This window comes from Dipodomys ordii, unplaced genomic scaffold (assembly GCF_000151885.1).
Source record: "Dipodomys ordii isolate 6190 unplaced genomic scaffold, Dord_2.0 Scaffold104, whole genome shotgun sequence".
In the NCBI taxonomy this organism is placed as follows: Eukaryota; Metazoa; Chordata; class Mammalia; order Rodentia; family Heteromyidae; genus Dipodomys; species Dipodomys ordii.
The window spans coordinates 878558-898358 of record NW_012267320.1 but is presented as its reverse complement, the minus strand read 5'-3'; the positions used below and the strand labels follow the sequence as shown (position 1 = coordinate 898358).

General features: G+C 39.0%; 1 protein-coding gene across 1 annotated transcript in view; it reads left to right on the top strand.

Moving 5' to 3' along the window:
* Positions 1–2951: 2951 nt before the first annotated feature.
* Ttc3 (tetratricopeptide repeat domain 3) overlaps positions 2952–19801 on the top strand; it is a 106465-nt gene continuing 89615 nt past the window's right edge. Inside the window, exons 1-9 of the mRNA XM_013027424.1 lie at positions 2952–3102; positions 4717–4759; positions 5297–5447; positions 6133–6217; positions 9725–9778; positions 11312–11432; positions 14592–14677; positions 17145–17239; positions 19074–19136. Coding sequence (XP_012882878.1) covers positions 2959–3102; positions 4717–4759; positions 5297–5447; positions 6133–6217; positions 9725–9778; positions 11312–11432; positions 14592–14677; positions 17145–17239; positions 19074–19136 — 842 coding nt within the window. The 5' untranslated portion in view covers positions 2952–2958. The remainder of the gene's footprint in view (positions 3103–4716; positions 4760–5296; positions 5448–6132; positions 6218–9724; positions 9779–11311; positions 11433–14591; positions 14678–17144; positions 17240–19073; positions 19137–19801) is intronic.

Below are 19801 nucleotides of genomic sequence, written 5' to 3'. Positions count from 1 at the left end.
GAACATCTTGGTTAAGATCTGATTCTCAATTGACAATGAAGATCTGGAAGTCAAAAGATTGGACCCAGCCTGGAAAGATTTGGAAGCCTTCAGCATTTGGAAATGTGGAAACCATTATCATATAAGATAGTTTTAAACGGTTCATTAAAAAAAACTGGAAAATTTAGTAGTTAGGAACTTACCTTAATGTGTATAAAAAACGTAACTTGTATATCAGACTTTTGATATCATGAACATATATCACTTAGGTGAGCTCAATGCAAAGGAAGTATTAAATACATGTAATATATGAGGATTGCAAAATCATGATGAAGCTATGCCAATGATGAAAGTTCAGAAAATGCTGTTTTAAGCCACGGGTGTGGTGGATAAGGTCATCCAGTCTCGAGACAGTGAGAGTGAGAAGAGAAGAGAATTGACATTTAGGTGGCAGGGAATGGAAAAGAAGAGCCCGTGAAGGAGACTGAAGAAGAACAGCCGTACGAATAGGAGAACCAGAAGATGATCATTGGAGTCCCAACGAAGAGTTCTGAGAAGAAGGAAGTGGTCCACAGTGTCAAGTAAGTTACAAGCTGAAAAGTGCTCTTTGGATTTAGTAATTAAGGTAGACCCTTTAGCTGGAAATAGCAAACAGTAGGTTTAAATTTTTAAAATCTGATATCAATATTAGTAATAATTGGTTCTTAAGGCTTTTCATCCATACCCAGCACTCTTCAAAGCACTTTATGTGTATTAACTGATTAATCAGGTAGGTAGTATTTTTTTTTAAATCATCCCTTGATATATGGGACCAACTGAAGCACAGAGAAATTAAGAATCTTGCCCAAGATCAAAACCTCAGGAAATAGTGGAGTTAGGATTCAAACCCAGGCAGTCTGGCCCCTGGATCCATGTTCTTAACCATTTTTGCCACATTGCAAATAGAAATAAGAAATAGAGATAAGAAATAGAAAATAGAAAAGATAAGAAAATAGAAAACTCTAAAAATTATACTTGGATCACAATTACAGTACAGTTGGTGCTAGGTTTGGTATCTTGAGATTGCCAGACTTCAATGGCCAGTGGCCATGTCATGGTGGCTCAGTCTGCCAGTTGTAATCAATGTCATGATGGAGATGAGTAGGTTCTAACAGTTCTCGGCTCTTTCTGTATTTTCATACAAAAAAAGTGAGAAAAATGAATTTTTAAGTATACATATATATTCTTAGGTAACATACATAACATGTCTTTGGTTTTATGTTTTACTTTTTTCTGGCTGTTTCACTTTTGGAGTAATTTGAATGCTGGACTGTTGTTCATGCAGAACAGGTGAACTTTCAGATTGTAGAGACAGACTGTGGATAATCATTGGTGACACTAGTGAAAGTAGTTTCCCTTGAATGGTAGGAATGGAAACCAAACTGTAGGAAATGGAAGTGAGAGCAAGAGATTTGAATATGATAAAAAGTAAGAGAAGTTCTTGATGAGATTGAATGGCTGTGGAAAGAGATGGGAAGATGAGAGCTGTAATGACTCTTACTTGTGTTAAGAGAGGAACTGATACGAGTGAAGCATTTAATATTAAATTTAGATTTTTAGATCTACACAATCTCAGGAGTGGCCCTGAGAAGGAAGAGCTTAATGTGGTGGGAAAAAATTTCTTGCTAGCTGAAGAGGTAAACTAAGGCTAAGGTGTTGTCTGGATGGGCCCATGATACCACTAGGATAATGATGGATTTGGAGGAGAGTATTCATGAACACCGCAGTAACCAAGAGGTAAACAAGTGATTATGACAAGTCTTGAGATAAGAGACTACGGAATTGGGACTGAGCATTTTCCATCTGTACAGTGGACATGCAAGGAATATGAGGATTCATGGGAATGGGACTTGTAAAGTACATGGTATAGTATGTGACACATAGTGCAAGTAGCTGGCTAGGAAGCTTGTTAGGATTCTTCACTTCTGAAATTGTTTTTAGACATTAAATTGGACATAATAAGAAGGACTGATTAAAAAACTAGACTTATATCCAAGGACTTGCTTTTAGGAAAAGAGAAAGTTGATCTATTCTAATGTTAACAGGCTAATGCGATGTGAAAAGGTGGAAGAAATGGTTAATGATGGTTTATGATGAAAAGGAAAACAAAGCAGTTACTTGGGCAAGAACTAAAAGTAATAAAATCCTGACTTTTCAGTGATACTTCATGTAGTTTTCCTCTAATAGCTATAAATACGTTCATTGATAAACTTCTTCTAGGGAAAAAAAGCCTAAACCGTCAAAATAAGCGTTTTTTAAAACGCCGTGTGTATGATGTGAAGAGTTTTTCCCTTGTCGCAGACTTGCAGTGCATTAGAAGCACAGGGATGGTTAGAAAGACAGCAGGTCTGGATGTGGCTGTGGGCACAGAGACTGAAACTCACCCTGGACGACTCTGGCCCTGCCCATGTGCCTGAGATAGAGAGAGAGACAGGGAAAGGAGAGTAGGAGCTGCTGGGAGGAAACAGTTTTTGAGTGGATTTAGTTCAGGCCAGGAAGTTGAGATTGTAGCAGTTGTTGTATGATGAAATGGTGTATTTTACATGATGCGGTGAAAGAAATTGGGGTAAAAGTGCAGCAGTACACTTTGTCTTTTCTATGTTCAGCAAATATTTGAGCTTACATGTACTAGACATACAGGAAGAACCAGAGGCCCTTAGTTATCTCCTGACTAAAGGAGACATGTAAACTGATAAGTTTTAGAGTAGGGATGGTAAATATGTGAACCTAAGGAAATGAAGAAATAGATTGAATCATTTGGAAAGAACAGCAGAACAGGGACAAAATCTTCCAGAACCCAGTGTTCAATTGGAATTACTTCCTTGGGATATAGGCTCTGAATATTTTTCTAATATGCAGTAAATACCAGGAAAACTGCTACTTCTGTCACTTCAAAAAATTTAACTATTGATGTGTGTTGTTTTCTTAGAATTGGGCACGATGGATGATTTTATCGACGAAGATCTTAGCGTAGTAGATGATGCTTTGCTAGAAGATTGCCCCTCTGAGGATGAGTTTGTCTTTGCTCCTGAATATATGTCAGATGATTACGTCCGTGTGACTCAGCTTTACTATGATGGAGTGGTAAGTACGTTTGTTAATTTTTGTTTCCGTTTTGTGTCTATGTGCTTTCTGATTTAAGGCAGTCTTAGTAAAGATATTTTGTGATAGAAAGTTCAGAAGGGTAAGTAAGCAGCACCTCAATAATAAGAATGTGGATGTCAGAAAACCAATAATGGCAAGATGGTCCAAGGCCAGCCCAGGCATAAACATGAGACCTGATCCAAAAATAAACTAAGAACAAAAGGACTAGGGCATAGCTCAAGTGGTGGAGGAATCCCTGAGTTCATTCTCCCCCAAAATAACAACAACAACAAACTTCGGGGGAGTGCTTTAGGAACATACTCATAGAAAATTAAGACTTAGCCGGGCGCTGGTGGCTCACGCCTCTAATCCTAGCTACTCAGGAGGCTGAGATCTGAGGATCGCGGTTCAAAGCCAGCCCGGGCAGGAAAGACCGTGAGACTCCTTTCTCCAATAAACCACCAGAAAACCGGAAGTGGCGCTGTAGCTCAAGTGGTAGAGCGCTCGCCTTGAGCTGAAGAGCTAAGGGACATCGCCCAGACCCAGAGTTCAAGCCCCACGACCGACAAAAAAAAAAAAAAGAAAGAAAATTAAGACTTACTGGCTAAAGGTGCATTCAAATTACATAAATACACATTGGTTTTACTTTAGTTCTATTAATTTTTAGAGTAAAAAGCCTAGTGCTAATGACTCAGCTACTTGGGAGGCTGTGACTAGGAGGACAGCAGTTGTGTACAGGCAGAAAAATTCATGAAATTCCTCCCTTTCTCTTTTCTCTAGTTCCCCTCCTCTTGCCTGCCTGCCTGCCTTCCTTCCTTCCTTCCTTCCTTCCTTCCTTCCTTCCTTCCTTTTTGGTGCTGGTACAGGGATTAAACTCGACCTGAGCACTGTTCCTCAGCTTTTTTACTCAGGACTGGTACTCTGCCACTTGAGCCACAGCTCTACTTCCGGCTTTTTGGTGGTTAATTAGAGATGAGTCTTTTGGACTTTCTTGCTCAGGCTGGCTTTAAACCAAAATCATATCTCAGCATTCTGAGTAGCTAGGATTTACAAGCTTTAGTCGCTGCTGCCCAGCATGAGACTCTTTAACTAAGAGCTGAGCCATATGGCATACACCTGTTAACCTTTGTATAACAGGGAGCCTAAATAAGGTGTCTTCAAGGCCCAAGTATACCCAGGCAGGAAATGAAATCCTATCTCAAAAGTAACCAGCATAAGCTGGGTGCCGGTGACTCACACTTGTAATCCTAGCTCCCTAGGAAGCTGAGATCTGAGGATCCCAGTTCGGACCCAGCCAGGGCAGAAAAGTCCCGGTGAGACTCTTATCTCAAAACTACTCAAAAAAGCTGGAAGTGGTGCTGTGGCTCAAGTGGTAGAACGCTAGCTTTGAGCACAAAGAGGCTCAGGGACAGTACCCAGGTCCAGAGTTCAAGCCCCAGGACCTGCAAAAAAAAAAAAAGTAACCAGCATATAAAGGTTGGAAACACAACTGAATGGTAGAGTATCTGCCTAGCAAATAGGAGAATTCAAACCCAAGTATAGTCCCTTTAACTCCCCAAAATCTGTTCTTATGCATGTTACCAGATACAAATCAAAATAATTTTCTTATTTTAGGGTTTGCAATATAAAGATTATGTCCGATGTGAGAGAAATGTGGGTGAGTACAGTTGTATTTTAATATTAATTTGTTGAAGGGTCATAAAGAAGGGTCCATACATTTAGCTATATCAATATGAAGATTTATATGTCTTTTAAAAATGTATTCTTAGCTGGTCACCAGTAGTTCACAACTATAATTCTGGGTACTCTGGAGGTTGCAATTCAAAGACCATAGCTTAAAGCCAGCTGAGGCAGAAAAATCCTCCAATTAACTAGAAATAAAGCAGAAGTGGGGTTGTGGCTCAAATGGTAGAGTGCCAGCCATGGGTGACAAAACTCTCATTAAAGGACCTGAATTTAAACCTTAGCACTAGAATGTTAAAAAAGTATGCTTATTTGTTTTTTCTACTACAAACTGAAAGCTTTTTTGTTAAAATACTTTTACTCAACACTTAAATATCTTAATATCTAACAGGTTATAGTATTTCATCCATTTATTTCTTGTCTTTTCATATCCATTTTAAGTTCCCTCATTCGCAGTATTGATCCCTTAAAAATGAAGTACAAATATTAATCTTGAACTTTTAATTTTAAGAATTTGACATCTGCAGTATATGGTGCAGCAAGCCAGTTTCTGTCCTACGAAGTTATTGCGATGCTATTAAAATACATATCTTCTGGCCACTTCTTTTCCAACTTCAGCAAAATTCTATATTATCAAGATTACATCCTTGTGTGGAGACCTTGTAAGTTCTATGTGTTACTCATTTTGTATGAACAGTGAATGCAGTTGTATGTACAGTGCTAAGGAATGCCAGGTGCAGTGGAAGGTTGTGTCTTACTCTTTCATGCTGTGCAGATTTGCTTTCTAAAATAGGGTATAAGAAGTAAATACTTGGGATTTGAATATGAGTGAATTTTCTTTAAAATTTTTATTATAAAGGTTATTTACAGGGGCTGGGAAGGTGTCTCAGTGGTAGAGTGCTTGCCTTGCATGCCTGAGGCCCTGGGTTCGATTCCTCAGCACCACATAAGCAAAAGGAAAAAAGCCACAAGTGGTGCTGTGGCTCAAGTGGTAGAGCACTAGCCTTGAGCTGAAGAGCTGAGGGACAGCGCAAGGTTATTTACAGAGGAGTTACAGTAACATAGCATGAATTTTCAATAGGATTAAGTGGTAGACTTGAAGCTGACTCAGGAAAAATTAAAATGCTTGCATACTTATAGTATTGTTATACAAAACTGTTACATTAAGCAGTGGTACTGCAGAGGGAGAGAGAAATACAGCATTTAAAGAAACAGTTTGGTTTTTGTTACCTAAAGAAAATGGGAACAATTTTTTCATATAGTTTGTTAAATATTTAAGCATAAAATTCAATAAATTTGTCGAGGTAAGAACCTAACCTTTTTAAAAAATAACTTGTCTATAAACAGTTTGCAGGGTTCAGAGATAAGTTTGAAGAAATTACAACTTCTTGAGTTGATGGAAGATATTGTGGATTTGGCAAAGAAAGTTGCAGTAAGTAGTAAAGTGCAGGTCCTACACCTTCATTTAAAAATTAAAATATATGCTATGTGGCCCATACAACCAATTAATAGCAGTTAGCTCATGTGTTTTTAGCTTTTCTGGTTCTGATCTTAATTGTCTGTTCTCATGAGTGTGCTCAGTAAAGATCAGGAGGATGGCTGGTTAGTTTTGATTAGTTCTGGTTGCAGTAACAGGTACCAGAACTGTTTCTTTCCATTAAAAGATAAAAAGCAGAAATTTTCACCAGGCTTTGGTGGCTCACGCCTATAATCCTAGCTACCTAGGGGGTTGAGATCTGAGGATTGCAGATCGAAGCCAGCCTGGGCAGAAAAGTCCCTGTGAGACTCTTGTCTACAATTAACTACTCAAAAACCATCCTCTTTTTCTTCTCATTTTTTTTTATCCCCACCCCCAGAACTGAGGACCAAACTCAGGGCCTTGCACTTGTCAAACAAGCACTCTTCCATTGAGCAACCTTCCAGAAATTCTTTTTCTGACCCAATATGAAAAATAATAAAAGGTCTGGAGAGTGACTGCCGAGGAAGCATAAAACCTTCAAACCCCAGTATCAAGGAGGAAAAAAAAGTAACCTAAATCAAGAATTGACTGCCAGGTGCTGGTGGCTCATGCCTATAATCGTAGCTACTCAGGAGGCTGAGATTTGAGGATCGTGGTTCAAAGCCAGCCTGGGCAGGTTAGTCTAGGAGACTTAGCTCCAGTTAACCACCAGAAAACTGGAAGCGGAGCTGTGGCTCAAAGTGGTAGAGTACTAGCCTTGGGCAAAAGAGCTCAGGGAGGCTGGGCACCAGTGGCTTACACCTGTAATCCTAACTATTCAGGAGGCTGAGATCTGTAGATGGTGGTTCGAATCCAGCCTAGATAGGAATGTCCATGAGACTCTTTTCTCCAGTTAACTATCAGAAAACCAGAAGTGTCATGTGGTTCAAGTAGTAGAGTGGTAGCTTTGAGCTAAAGAGCTCAAGGACAGCACCCAGGCCCAGAGTTCAAGCCCCATGACTGACCACAAAAGCAAAACAAAACTCTAGGCCCTGAGTTTAAGCTACATGATGAACAAAAAGAAATGATCAGGGTAGATTTGAGGAATGTCCACGTGTTATTTTGAGCATCTTTTGTATGATTCTTTTTGAATTCATTTGAATAGTTTTCTTTTTTTGGGGGGGGGTCCGGTCGTGGGGCCTGAACTCTGGGCCTGGGCACTCTCCCTCAGCTCTTCAGCTCAAGGCTAGCACGCTACCACTTGAGCCATAGCACCACTTCTGGCGTTTTTTTCCCTGCTTATGTGGTGCTGAGGAATCGAATCCAGGGCCTCATGCATGCAAGGCAAGTGCTCTACCACTGAGCCACCTTCCCAGCCCCAATTCATTTGATAACGTTTTGTCTCAGTTGGTTATGAAGTGTACTTAGTACTTTTTTTTTTTTTGTCATGGACCTTGAACTCAGAGCCTGGGTGCTGTCCCTGAGCTCTTTTTACTCAACGTCAGTGTTCTACCACTTTGAGCTACAGCTCCATTTCAGTTTTCTGGTGGTTAATTGGCGGTAAGTCTCCTGGACTAACCTGCCCAGGCTGGCTTTGAACCACGATCCTCAAATCTCAGCCTCCTGAGTAGCTACGATTATAGGCATGAGCCACCAGCACCTGGCAGTCAATTCTTGATTTAGGTTACTTTTTTTTCCTCCTTGATACTGGGGTTTGAAGGTTTTATGCTTCCTCGGCAGTCACTCTCCAGACCTCTTATTAAAGAATTTCTGGAAGGTTGCTCAATGGAAGAGTGCTTGTTTGACAAGTGCAAGGCCCTGAGTTTGGTCCTCAGTTCTGGGGGTGGGGATAAAAAAGAAAAAAAAGAGGATTTCTTGATTTACCTGTGGCTGGCCTCAGACTGAAATCCTTTTCCTGCTTAGTTATGTTCACAGTTATATGCCACTATGCAACTTGTTTGCTGAGATAGGGTCTACTAACCATTTTCTTGGCTTAGCCTCATCATATGATTCTATCTTCACCTCCTGAGTATGGGACTGTAGGTGTTTCCCACCATGTCCAGAAACTTTAGGCTTGTTGAGGGACAAATTGATCCTATAAGTGCTTGTGGCATGTAGACTACTGTATGTATACAGTTGTACAGTCACATGTCACTTAACAATGGACTTACATCCTGAGGAATGCATCATTTAACAGTTTAGTTGTGTGGACATCATAGAGTATACTTAGACAAATGAAGGTGACATAGAACAAGTCATTCCATTTGGCCCCTTGGTGAATCAAGGGACACATGAAACACAAGGTATATGCCATGACATATTGTTTTTCATAAAATTGTTTTTCACAGAGTGTTCTCTAATAATTTTAAACACAGGTCAGATATAGGTTAGTAGTATATCATTTACTTACCATGATCAAGTATCATGTGCTGTGGGGCTGGGAAGGTGGCTCAGTGGTAGAGCGCTTGCCTTGTATGCATCAGGCCCTGGGTTCGATTCCTCAGCACCACATAAGCAAAAAGAAAAAAGCCGGAAGTGGCGCTGTGGCTCAAGTGGTAGAGCACTAGCCTTGAGCTGAAGAGCTGAGGGACAGCGTCCAGACCCAGAGTTCAGGCCCATGACCGGACCAGAAAAAAAAAGTATCATGTGCTGTATGTAATTGTATGTGCTATTATATTAGTAAATTTTTCATCAGCATCAACACTTGTGAGCCGTGCCTGTTTATGCTATGACATAACAACAGCTACAGTGTCACTAGCCAATAGAAATTTGTCAGTTCCATTATTAACCTTATGGGGTCACTGTTACATGTTTGTGATTCATTGTTAACTAAAATATTATTGTATATTAACCAGGCACTGGTGGTACATGCCTGTAAACCTAGCTACTCAGGAGGCTAAGATCTGAAGATTTCTGTTCAAAGCCAGCCCTGGCAGGAAAGTCTGTGAGACTCTTATCTCCAATTAATGGCCAGTAAACCAGAAATGGAGCTGTGTCTCAAAGTGCTAGAGTGCTAGGCTTAATCAAAAGAGCTAAGGGAGCCAGGCACCGGTGGCTCATACCATAATCCTAGCTACTAAGGAGGCTGAGATCTGAGGATAACAGTTCAAAGCCAGCCCGGGCAGGAAAGTTCGTGAGACTCTTATCTCTAATAAACCACCAGAAAACTGGAAGTGGCGCTGTGGCTCAATTAGTAGAGGGCTAGCCTTGAGCTGAAGAGATGAGGGATAGTGCCCAAGCACAGAGTTCAAGCCCCACAACAAAAGAGCCAAAGAAAAAAGCCAAAGGATAGCACTGAGGCCCTGTGTTCAAGCCCATGAGCAACACACATATATACACATACACAATATATATATATATATGTGTGTGTGTGTGTGTGTATACATACTTATTTATTTTGTATGATGCATGAGTATTCCTAAAATGTAAGATTTTTTTTCCCCATTAGAAAATTCAAGTAAAGTTCAAGGAATAAAGGAAAACTGCTTTTTTATTTTTCAGAATGATTCATTTCTTATTGAAGGCTTACTGAGAATCGGTTATAAAATAGAAAATGTAAGTATTAAATACATAGGTATTGAACCCAGCATTAGCCATTAATTAAGCAGCAGTCATCACACTGTTCATTTTTTGATTATTCAGTTTACATACTCAACATTACACCAGTATTTGGTAATATTGATTTCTGTGTTTTGCTTATGCAATCTTAAAATCCACCATGTAACTTAAGAGCTTCTTTACGTCTAATTTTTTCTTTAAGCTAGATTTTTTTAGTGGGCATACATTTCCCCAGATGAAATTATTATGTCTTTGATACATTATTACTAGGTAATCTCCAGAAGCGGTGATAAGCCCAATTTGTAATGTTACTGGAGACATAAATATCTACTTTTCTTTCAAACCTGATACCAACATTGACAGTTCAGCTACTAAATTTCTGAAGATACTTTAGATACTACAGGCATGAATAACATTTGTGCCAACTTAAAAAAAATCTATATATATATTTTTTTATTGTAAAAATACTATACAGAGGGGTTACAGTTACATGAGTAAGATAATGAGTACATTTCTTATCAAGCATTGTTGCCCTCTCCTTTGTTTTTCCCCTACCATCCCTTCCTTGTCTATCTCCCCAACTCAGCTCCTCCTTCCCCCACCCCAAATTGGTTTTTTGTTTTTTGTTTTGTTTTTTGGGTCCGGTCATGGGGCCTGAACTCTGAGCCTGGGCGCTGTCCCTCAGCTCTTCAGCTCAAGGCTAACACTCTACCACTTGAGCCACTGCGCCACTTCTGGCTTTTTTTCTTTTTGCTTATGTGGTGCTGAGGAATCGAACCCAGGGCCTCGTGCATGCAAGGCAAGCACTCTACCGCTGAGCCACCTTCCCAGCTCCCCCCCCACCCTAAATTGTAAAGTTAGTTTTCAACATAGTGTCTTGTACATCTCATTGTTACAATGGGTCAACCTCTTATCCTTATTTCAGCATTTTGTTATGGTATCACCCCTGTTTTCATTGTATTTGATTTCAGTGCTCTGCATCTTGTATATACATTTTTCTAATTTAGGGAGGGGAAGGGAAATAATAAAAAGCTGAAATAAGGATAAAGGTTGTGCCAACTTTTGACTCATTATGAGAATCATTGCACTGACGTCCAGTTTGCTCAGCAAATGTTTTATCTGATTTTTTTATTTTCCACAGACTGAGTAAAGTATATATTGCCTAAGGCAAACCTTAATTTGTAACTTCAGCCTTAGGGATAAAGATGGAATCCCTAGTTTAGATAAGATCTGAATCCCAGTCTGTTTTGTTTTGCATTCTCCCTCTGCCTAGGGCAGCCCTTTTCAAGTTGTGAGCCTCTTTCAAGTTGTGAAGCATCTTAAGCTCTGAGGGTGGCCTGACATCACTTGAAAATGTAACATGGTTTCTCTTAATTTGTATGTTGGGGTCCTAGTCTTCTCCACTGCTTGATGGAATAATGAAAATAGGGAGTTGTATAAGGTTTGTATTAAGTATCTGAAATGCTGTATAATGTAAATGTATAATGCCATGTACAAGTTTAGAATTAATACTCACATCTTTTGATACAGAAAATCTTGGCAATGGAGGAAGCTTTAAATTGGATAAAATATACGGGCGATGTAACCATTCTTCCCAAATTAGGATCAGTGGACAAATGTTGGCCTATGTTAAGTATTTTCTTTACTGAATGTAAGTGTTGTAACTTGTTCACTGGGTTTTTAAAGGTATTCAGGAAAATGGGATGTATAGTTATGTGGTCTCTGATTTGTCTTAAGAACATTTGAAAAATATTTTTCTTCTGTTATGATGCTTCAGTAAGAGTTTTAACCTTGTCAGATTTAGGGTTTTTGTTTGTTCATTTTGTTATTTGTGCTCCTTCTGAAGCTTGAACTTGGGGTCTTTTGCTCTCAAGGCTGGTAATCTGCCACTTGAGCTACACTTCTACTTTTGGCTTTTTTTTTTTTGGTCGGTCCTAGGGCTTGAACTCTGGGCCTGGGCGCTGTCCCTGCGCTCTTCAGCTCAAGGTGAGTGCTCTACCGCTTGAGCCATAGCACTATGAAGAGTTGAAGTAACTCCATTTTGAGGCAGCAGCCATTCTGTCATTTATGTTAAATTATGAGTGACCTGGAGCAAACAAATTCCAGGAACTGACCTGTCTGTGATGAAGTTAACCAGAACGCACATAAATCCCAAGAAACGAGTTATCTGTGGCCACAAACTTCCTTCGCTTCACAGATACCCCCTACTGCCCTTTATTGCCTTAGCCCAAATGGGCTGCTAACCCCCTGCCCTTTATTGTCGTGGCCCAAATGGTCTGATCACCCCCTATCACCCCTTATCGCCCTAGAATGTCCTGTTAACACATCTGGTTGCTGTAACTTTGTGGTTTTTGCCTTTACAAGCCCTGTGAAATTTCAGCTCAGGGCCTTCCTCCTAAGCTCTGCTGTGTAGGTGTGTAGGACGAGGCCCGAGCTGCAGCCCGCCTGAATAAAGCCTTGCTTTTGCATTTCGGAACGGCTGACTCTCGGTGGTCTTCTTGGTGGGGGTCCTGCGACGGGGGTACAACAACCACTTCTGGTTTTCTAGTGGTTTATTGGAGCTAAGAGTCTCACGGACTTTCCCGCCCGGGCCGGCATTGAACCGAGATCCTCAGATCTCAGCCTCCTGAGTAGCTAGGATTAAGGCATGAGCCACCGGCGCTAGGCTTGGCTTTTTTTTTTTTTTTTTGGCTGGTTAATTGGAGAGAAGAGTTTCTCAGATTTGTCTGCTCAGGATGGTTTTGAGTACCTAGGATGACTGGGGTGAGCCATTGGCACCTAGCCCTTGTAGTTAGGTTTATTCTCTATTTTCTGCTCTACTTTTGTGACATATTAAAAAAAAAAGATGGTTGGTAGTTATTCTATATAATAGAGAAAGAGCTGATAGCTATGGCTCATGTCTGTCATTCATAAAAGTAACAGACGCTAACATGATTTTCATTTTCCTGATGAATCTACTATTCTTTGATGTATGAGGAGATTATCTTACATATTTCCTTACTTTATGAAATCTTGTCCTTTAAAGCACTTGATTACTAGCAGTGTTTTTATACCATGGTTTTAGGAATCTTGAAATAGGAACTTTTTGGCTTCTTATTAGGTATAATGGCCAGTAATTTGCATCTTCACTGAAAAGATATCAAATACTGTGTATTGACTTGAATTCTGGAAAGGAATTAAGTTCAGATCTCTCTTGATAGGTTTATTAGATACTTTATGTGTCACAGAGGTTTTCTTCATTAGTTTGGAGGCCTCTAATTTTAGGTCAGATTTTGTTTTAGAAAGTAGAGAAGCAGTATCGTGCATTAGGCACCATTATGGGCTTATTTCTGATTCTCTCACATATTCCTCTCTCCTTTATAAAACTGCCCTAAAGGGTTGCTGCTATTATCTGTTGTAGAAGACTTTGAGAAGTGATTTTTCTGCAGTTTACAAAGTAACTAGTAGAATTTAGATAATAACTCAAATTTTTCTTTAATCTCAACGCCAGTGTTTTTTCTCCTAGAACCTTGCTCTGTCTCTTAGTATTATTTATTTGTTCACCTCCCAGATCCTTCTTTTGCAGTACTAGGGAATGAACTGAAGGCCTAAATGAACTGAGCCATTCCCTCCAGTATATTTGTTGTGTTTTTGTAAGATTTGTTTCTTCTGATAGGGTCTTAAATTAACCTTCTGCATTGGCATCTAATGGAGATCCTTCTACCTCTACTTTCAGGGTAACTGGGATAACAGGCTTGTAGCACCATGCCTAGCTTGTTTTTGAGAAAGGATCTCCTTGGCTTTTGCCTAGGCTGATCTTGAACCATTATTCTCCTGACTTTGCTCCATAAGTTTTCTTGAATCTCAAATTTTAGGTATTCTGTTGGAGAGGAATACATATGACTAGAGTTTTAACTATAATTGTGGTGGAATAATTTATATATATATATATATAAACTATATACAACAGACAATATATATAAATAATATAAAGGTGATGAGGCTTGATAACTTTGGACACTTTCAGTAACTTAATTATCTACTTATTGTAATTAGTTTATTAAATTTTTATAAGATTACTATTTCCAATAACTTCTCATCATCAATATATTTCATTTATGAAGAGTCAAATATTTAAAAAGTTTAGCCAGGTGCCATGACTCACACCTGTAATCGTAGCTACTCAGGAGGCTGAGATCTGAGGATCGCAGTTCAAAACCAGCCTGGGCAAAAAAGCTCATAAGACTCTTCAGAAACCAGAAATGGAGTTGTGGCTCAAAGTAGTAGAGCTCTAGCTTGAGCAAAAGAGCTCAGGAACAGTGCCCAAGCCCTGAGTTCAAGCCCTGTGACTAGTAAAGCCTATGACAGGAAAAAAATTTTTTTTAACACTTTATTTGGTATACTAAAACACTGTAGAAGACAGTTTACCAGTGTTATGTAGTTTTATTGAACAATGTACCTTAGTAATGTCTGTTGGGTTATCTTGAGTAATTATGAGTCCTGATTGTAAAATGTTAGGACAGCATTTTCTGAATTCCTGAGTAATAATTAGTGCAATGATAAGAGCTGGTTCCTTATTTCTAGAAATAGAAACAGAGTAACTTAGAGCAAGCAATAAATCAGTTTTCTGTAGCATGCTAGAGTTGTGTATTTTCAAATTTACATATGAAAGATTACAAGAAACATAGGCTTTTTGGAACTACAGTAATTTAATGAACTTTATGGACTTAAGCTAAGAATTAGAAGAATATCAATAATTTGTTTTTATTAACAGATTCTCTCTTTATCTGTCTCTCCCTTTGTGTCTATCTCTTCTAAAAATAAAACTAAGATAAGTATCATATAACTAGAGTTGTGACGGAGAATTGCAATTTGCTTGAAGAATTTAAAGGTCAAAGCTGTGTGGACTGTACAGAGGTGAGGACACATCTCTACCTGTAAATATGTTTGAAAGCATAGCAGTTAAAACTCTCCAATAGTCAGGAAGTTAATAACAAAATTGTTAATTGATAACAGTATGCAGAATTGATGTAAAATTGTGTAATACAGAGGCTGGGAAGGTGGCTTAGTGGTAGAGTGCTTGCCTTGCATGCATGAGGCCCTGTGTTCCATTCCTCAGCACCACATAAGCAGAAAGAGCCGTAAGTGGCACCGTGGCTCAAGTGGTAGAGTGCTAGCCTTGAGCTGAAGAGCTCAGGGACAGTGCCCAGGCCCAGAGTTTAGGCCCATGACAGACCAAAAAAAAAAAAAATTGTGTAATACATTTAAGGGAAATTTTTAATAAACTTTGAGTTAGAAAATTTTAAAAGAAGAAATTATATACTGATGAGAATTTTCAAATATATTATTGTTAATTTAAAGTTGAAATTTGATTTTTCTCAATTAAAGACTTTAGCTGAGATATTAACTTTATTTGTTATTTATGATAATGGGGTTCTGTACTTTCTAGATGAGCACTACTACCTGAGATAGGCTTCCAACTCCTTTTGCCTGGTCTAGCCTGCGGCTGTGATGCTCTGCTCCTCCTGCCTGTGCCTTCCCATATCTAGGTTCATAGGTGTGCCCTACCACATTTGCTGCTTATTTGTTGAGATGAGATCATAATAATTTTTTTATCTAGACAGGCCTTGAGCTTTGTTTTCTGAGTCTTTTCTTCCTAGACAGCTAGAATTAAAGGCATGAGCCATTGTGCCCAACTTAACAGCCTTATTAAGATGTAATTCACATATCATACAGTTCATTCAATAATGATTTTAATTCACATTTTAAGGAATGATTTACAATATGCTCATTTATTTTATTTTGTGTGTGTGTGTGTGTGTATTGAACTTAGGGCCTCTCACTTGTGCTTGTTCACAGCTCCTGCTTTACTATTTGAGCTCTGTCTCCCATTCAGCATTTTACTGGTTGAGATGGAGTCTTGAAGTTCCTTTTCTGCCTGAGCTGGCTTGAACTGAATATCTTGGATAATAGGTGTGAGGCACTAGTGCCCAGTGAATGAGCATATTATTATTTTTGTTTGTTGCCACTACTGAGGCTTGAACTCAGAGGCCTATACTAGTTCACCTTATTTGGCTGATGCTCTACCCCTTGAGCCATGCCTCTAGCCCTTTACTTTTTATAAATTTGAGTGAAGTAAAAAGTTTTGGTTCTAGCTGGGCGCCAGTGGCTCACACCTGTAATCCTAGCTACTCGGGAGGCTGAGATCTGAGGATGACGGTTCAAAGCCAGCCCAGGCAGGAAAGTCCGTGAGCCTCTTATCTCCAATAAAAACCACTAGAAAACCAGAAGTGGTGCTGTAGCTCAAGCTGTAGAGTGCCTTGAGCTAAAGAGCTCAGGGACAGTGCCCAAGCCCAGATCAAGCCCCATGACCGACAAAAAAAAAAAAAAAAAGTTTTGGTTCTGTTCATAGCATCTTTTGTTGGCGTTCTTGCTAACCTGAAGTATCATTGTTCATAATTAATCAGCACTGCATATATGTTACTGATTTTTTTTCTTACTGTGCTGGGAATCAAACACAGGGCCTTAAAATCACTATCTATCTACCTGACTAATTTGTTACTTCAAATAATAAAATTTATTGAGTAATACCATGCTTGCTAACCAAAAGCCAAAATTCTACCTTGTATCTCATTTTTTGGCTTGCTGTAACTTAACGGATATTTAAAAGTGGGCCTCAGAAGAAGTGAGAAAAAAGGGAAAGTGGGCTTGCCAAATAGTACCATCAAAAAACAATTATTTTAATGTCTATTTATAATATATCTTTTGTTTACCCAGTAAATAGTCCTTTAACAAGTAGAATTGAGTATTAGAGAAAACTTTGCTTCAATATATAGTTGCCTTTCAGTTTGGGGAGGATTGGTGATAGGCCACCCTCTGATACCAAAATCTGCAGATGCCCCCAACCCTCATATAAAATAATGTATACATGTTTGTGTATATTTCACACCATCTCTGTATTACTTATAGTGCCTAGTACAATACAAATGCTATCTATATAGTTGTTTTATTATATTGCTTAGAAAATAATGACAAATAACATATTCAATATATTCTCTTCCTAAATATTTTTTATCTGTGCTTGATTGAATCTGCAACCAGCACTCATAAATATAGAAGGCCAAAAAATAAATAAATATAGAAGGCCGACTGTATATGCCATAGTACTGGAGATTACATAAATACAGAATCTGCAGCCAGCACTCAAAAATACAGAAATCTGACTGTATATGCTATAGTAGTGGAGATTACATTTTCATTATTTCCATAGGTAATCTCCTAGGTTATTTCAAGGTAGAAACCCAGATTCATTTTTTTCTAGGTATTGGGTTCTTGATTATCTTTGTAGCTAATTGATGAATTTTCTTTCACCTTGGTTTCTCAGCAAGGAGAACTGATGAGAATGAAAGGAAATGAAGAATTTTCCAACCAAAGATTTGATGTAGCTATTATCTATTACACCAGAGCCATTGAATATAGGTAAGAGAAAGAATAATGAAACCCTTTCTATGTGGCAGATAAAGTTAGGAGTTAGGCAAAACAAAAATGGTATGAGGAATTGCAGGTATCTTCCAGTTTGCTATGCAGAACAGACTTTACAGATCTAGGTTGTAGTTGTATCCAAGAGCCTGAATATATGAGCCCATCAAGTAGTATAACTCAAGCCAGTTAGGCAAAAGAGTAGATTTGGCTCTAACCTGCTCCTTTCCTTCAGGTTTTTAATGTAGGGCCATCTCTGATGTCTTCTTATTTTCCTGTCAATTAATCACTCTCAAAATTGTTAACTGGTCAAAAGGCATACATAAGATGCTGCCCAGGAGCTGGGAAGGGGGTGGCTCAGTGGTAGAGTGCTTGCCTAGCATGCATGAGGCCCTGGGTTTGATTCCTCAGTACCACATAAGCAGAAAAAGACGGAAGTGGCACTGTGGCTCAAGTGTAGAGCGCTAACCTTGAGCTGAAGAGCATTCGGGCCCAGAGTTCTGGCCCCATGACTCACCAAAAAACAAAAAAAACATAAGATACTGCCCAAGGAAGTGACATTGTAGCTCAAGTGATAAGAGCACTCGCCTTGAGCAAAAGGAGCTCAGGGACAGCACCAAGGCCCAGAGTTCAAGCCCCAGGACTGGCAATAAATAAATAAATAAGTCAGACACTGGTGGCACATGCCTACAATCTAGCTATTAAGGAGGCTGAGATCTGAGGATCGTGGTTCAAAGCCAGCACGTGAAGAAAAGTCTCCATGACTTTTCTTATTTTTTTTTTTTTTGGTCATGGGGCCTGAGCTCTGTGCCTAGGTGCTGTCCCTCAGCTCTTCAGCTCAAGGCTAGCACTTTACACTTGAACCATAGCACCACTGTTTATGTGGTGCTGAGGAATGGAACCCAGGGCCTCATGCATGCAAGGCAAGCACTCTACCACTGAGCCACCTTCCCAGCCCTCCGTGAGACTCTTATCTCCAATTAACCACTCAAAAACGAAGTGGTGATGTGGCTCAAGTGGTAGAATGCTAGTCAAGCACCAAGAGGTTTAGAGACAGTGCTCAGGCCCTGCATTCAAGCCCCATCGATTAAAAAAAAAAAAAAAAAGTTGCTGCCCATGCTGGTTTTACTTTCTTTGAGGGACCTTTTGTAAGAAAATAGTTGTAATTGTGAGAGAATGCATGTGCTTTCTCTCTCTCCCTTGTCACTCAACTTTTCGAAGTTTGTAGTTTTCCTTCAGGTATATAACAGAAGATTACACACACATATTTCTAATATATATTTAACATATATATGTATAATTCGCATGTATGCCTGTATATACCTGTTTCTACTGACCATTGCAGCTTTGTAGAATGCTCTATACACCTGCTTTTCTACTTTATTTCCACTGGGATAAATGAATCCAGTTGCTGCTTCTCTGTTCAGCTGAGGAAGACTCAGAAAAGAATCCATTCTGAACAAAACTGAAAGCTGCAAAGTTATCATTGCAGTTTATAGGCTTACTTTGCCTGGGTTCTTTGTCAAGATTGGATGTCTGATTTCTATAAGTAATTACAATTTCAGCCTAAACTGTAGCTTTGAAATAGTACATCTCATCTAATCCTTCCAATAACCTGAAGTTACAATAAGAATTATTCATGAGAGCAGTAGTTTGAACAAGGTTATAGTGAAGGCCCAGAAGCAGCCAGTTATCGCTCAGAATCCTATGTACTTTCTGTTCTGCCACATAGATGTAAAGTTTTTAAAGTTTTTTAGTTCTTATGTTTTCAGTATAATTTTTGTTTGATGTGTAATGTGTGCTTTGCTGACTAAGTATTTACTTCTATTTTAAGACCTGAGTGCTACGTTCTTTATGGTAACCGAGCTCTTTGTTTTCTTCGTACTGGACAGCTTAGGTAAGTTTAATAATATGTCCCAGTTACTGAATTGTTAGGCTAAATGCCCATTTGGGGGAAACATTGCTATTTTAAAGGTGTCCAACACACCCCCGCCATAGCTCTTTATCAGAAATAGTGAAGGGTTAAAAAGAACACCATAGACTTGATGCATAACTGCAACACAGCAGCTGTGGAGTGAAAGCACATGGATGCATTATTTCACAGGTTTATTTAAATCCCTTGGCACCCACCATCTCTAGATTTTACTTGAGGACCAACTAGCAAGTAGTGATGCCAGCATTTAAACGCAGATGTATGATGTTAATATCCTATAGCATGTTAGCTCCTTTTGCTCTAGTAAATCTGTAGAATTTTGGCATAAGCATTTTTGCTATATTTGTTATCTGTTTGTCTTGGTATGAAAATTTAAATGTGCTTTATAAGTGAGAACAAGTACAGAAATATAATGGCATTACTCTTAGAATGGAATCATAATTAATTCTTAGTTCCATATGTTGAATTAAAACTGAGCTTTTACTTACCAGTTACAAAAGAATTAGATAGACACTATCATGATTTTAGTCCCCCTTAGTTAAACTAATCTTTCTTTCTTTCTTTCTCTTTCTCTCTTTCTTTCTCTCTCTCTCTTTCTTCCCCTCCCTTCCTCCCTCCCTGTCTTGTCT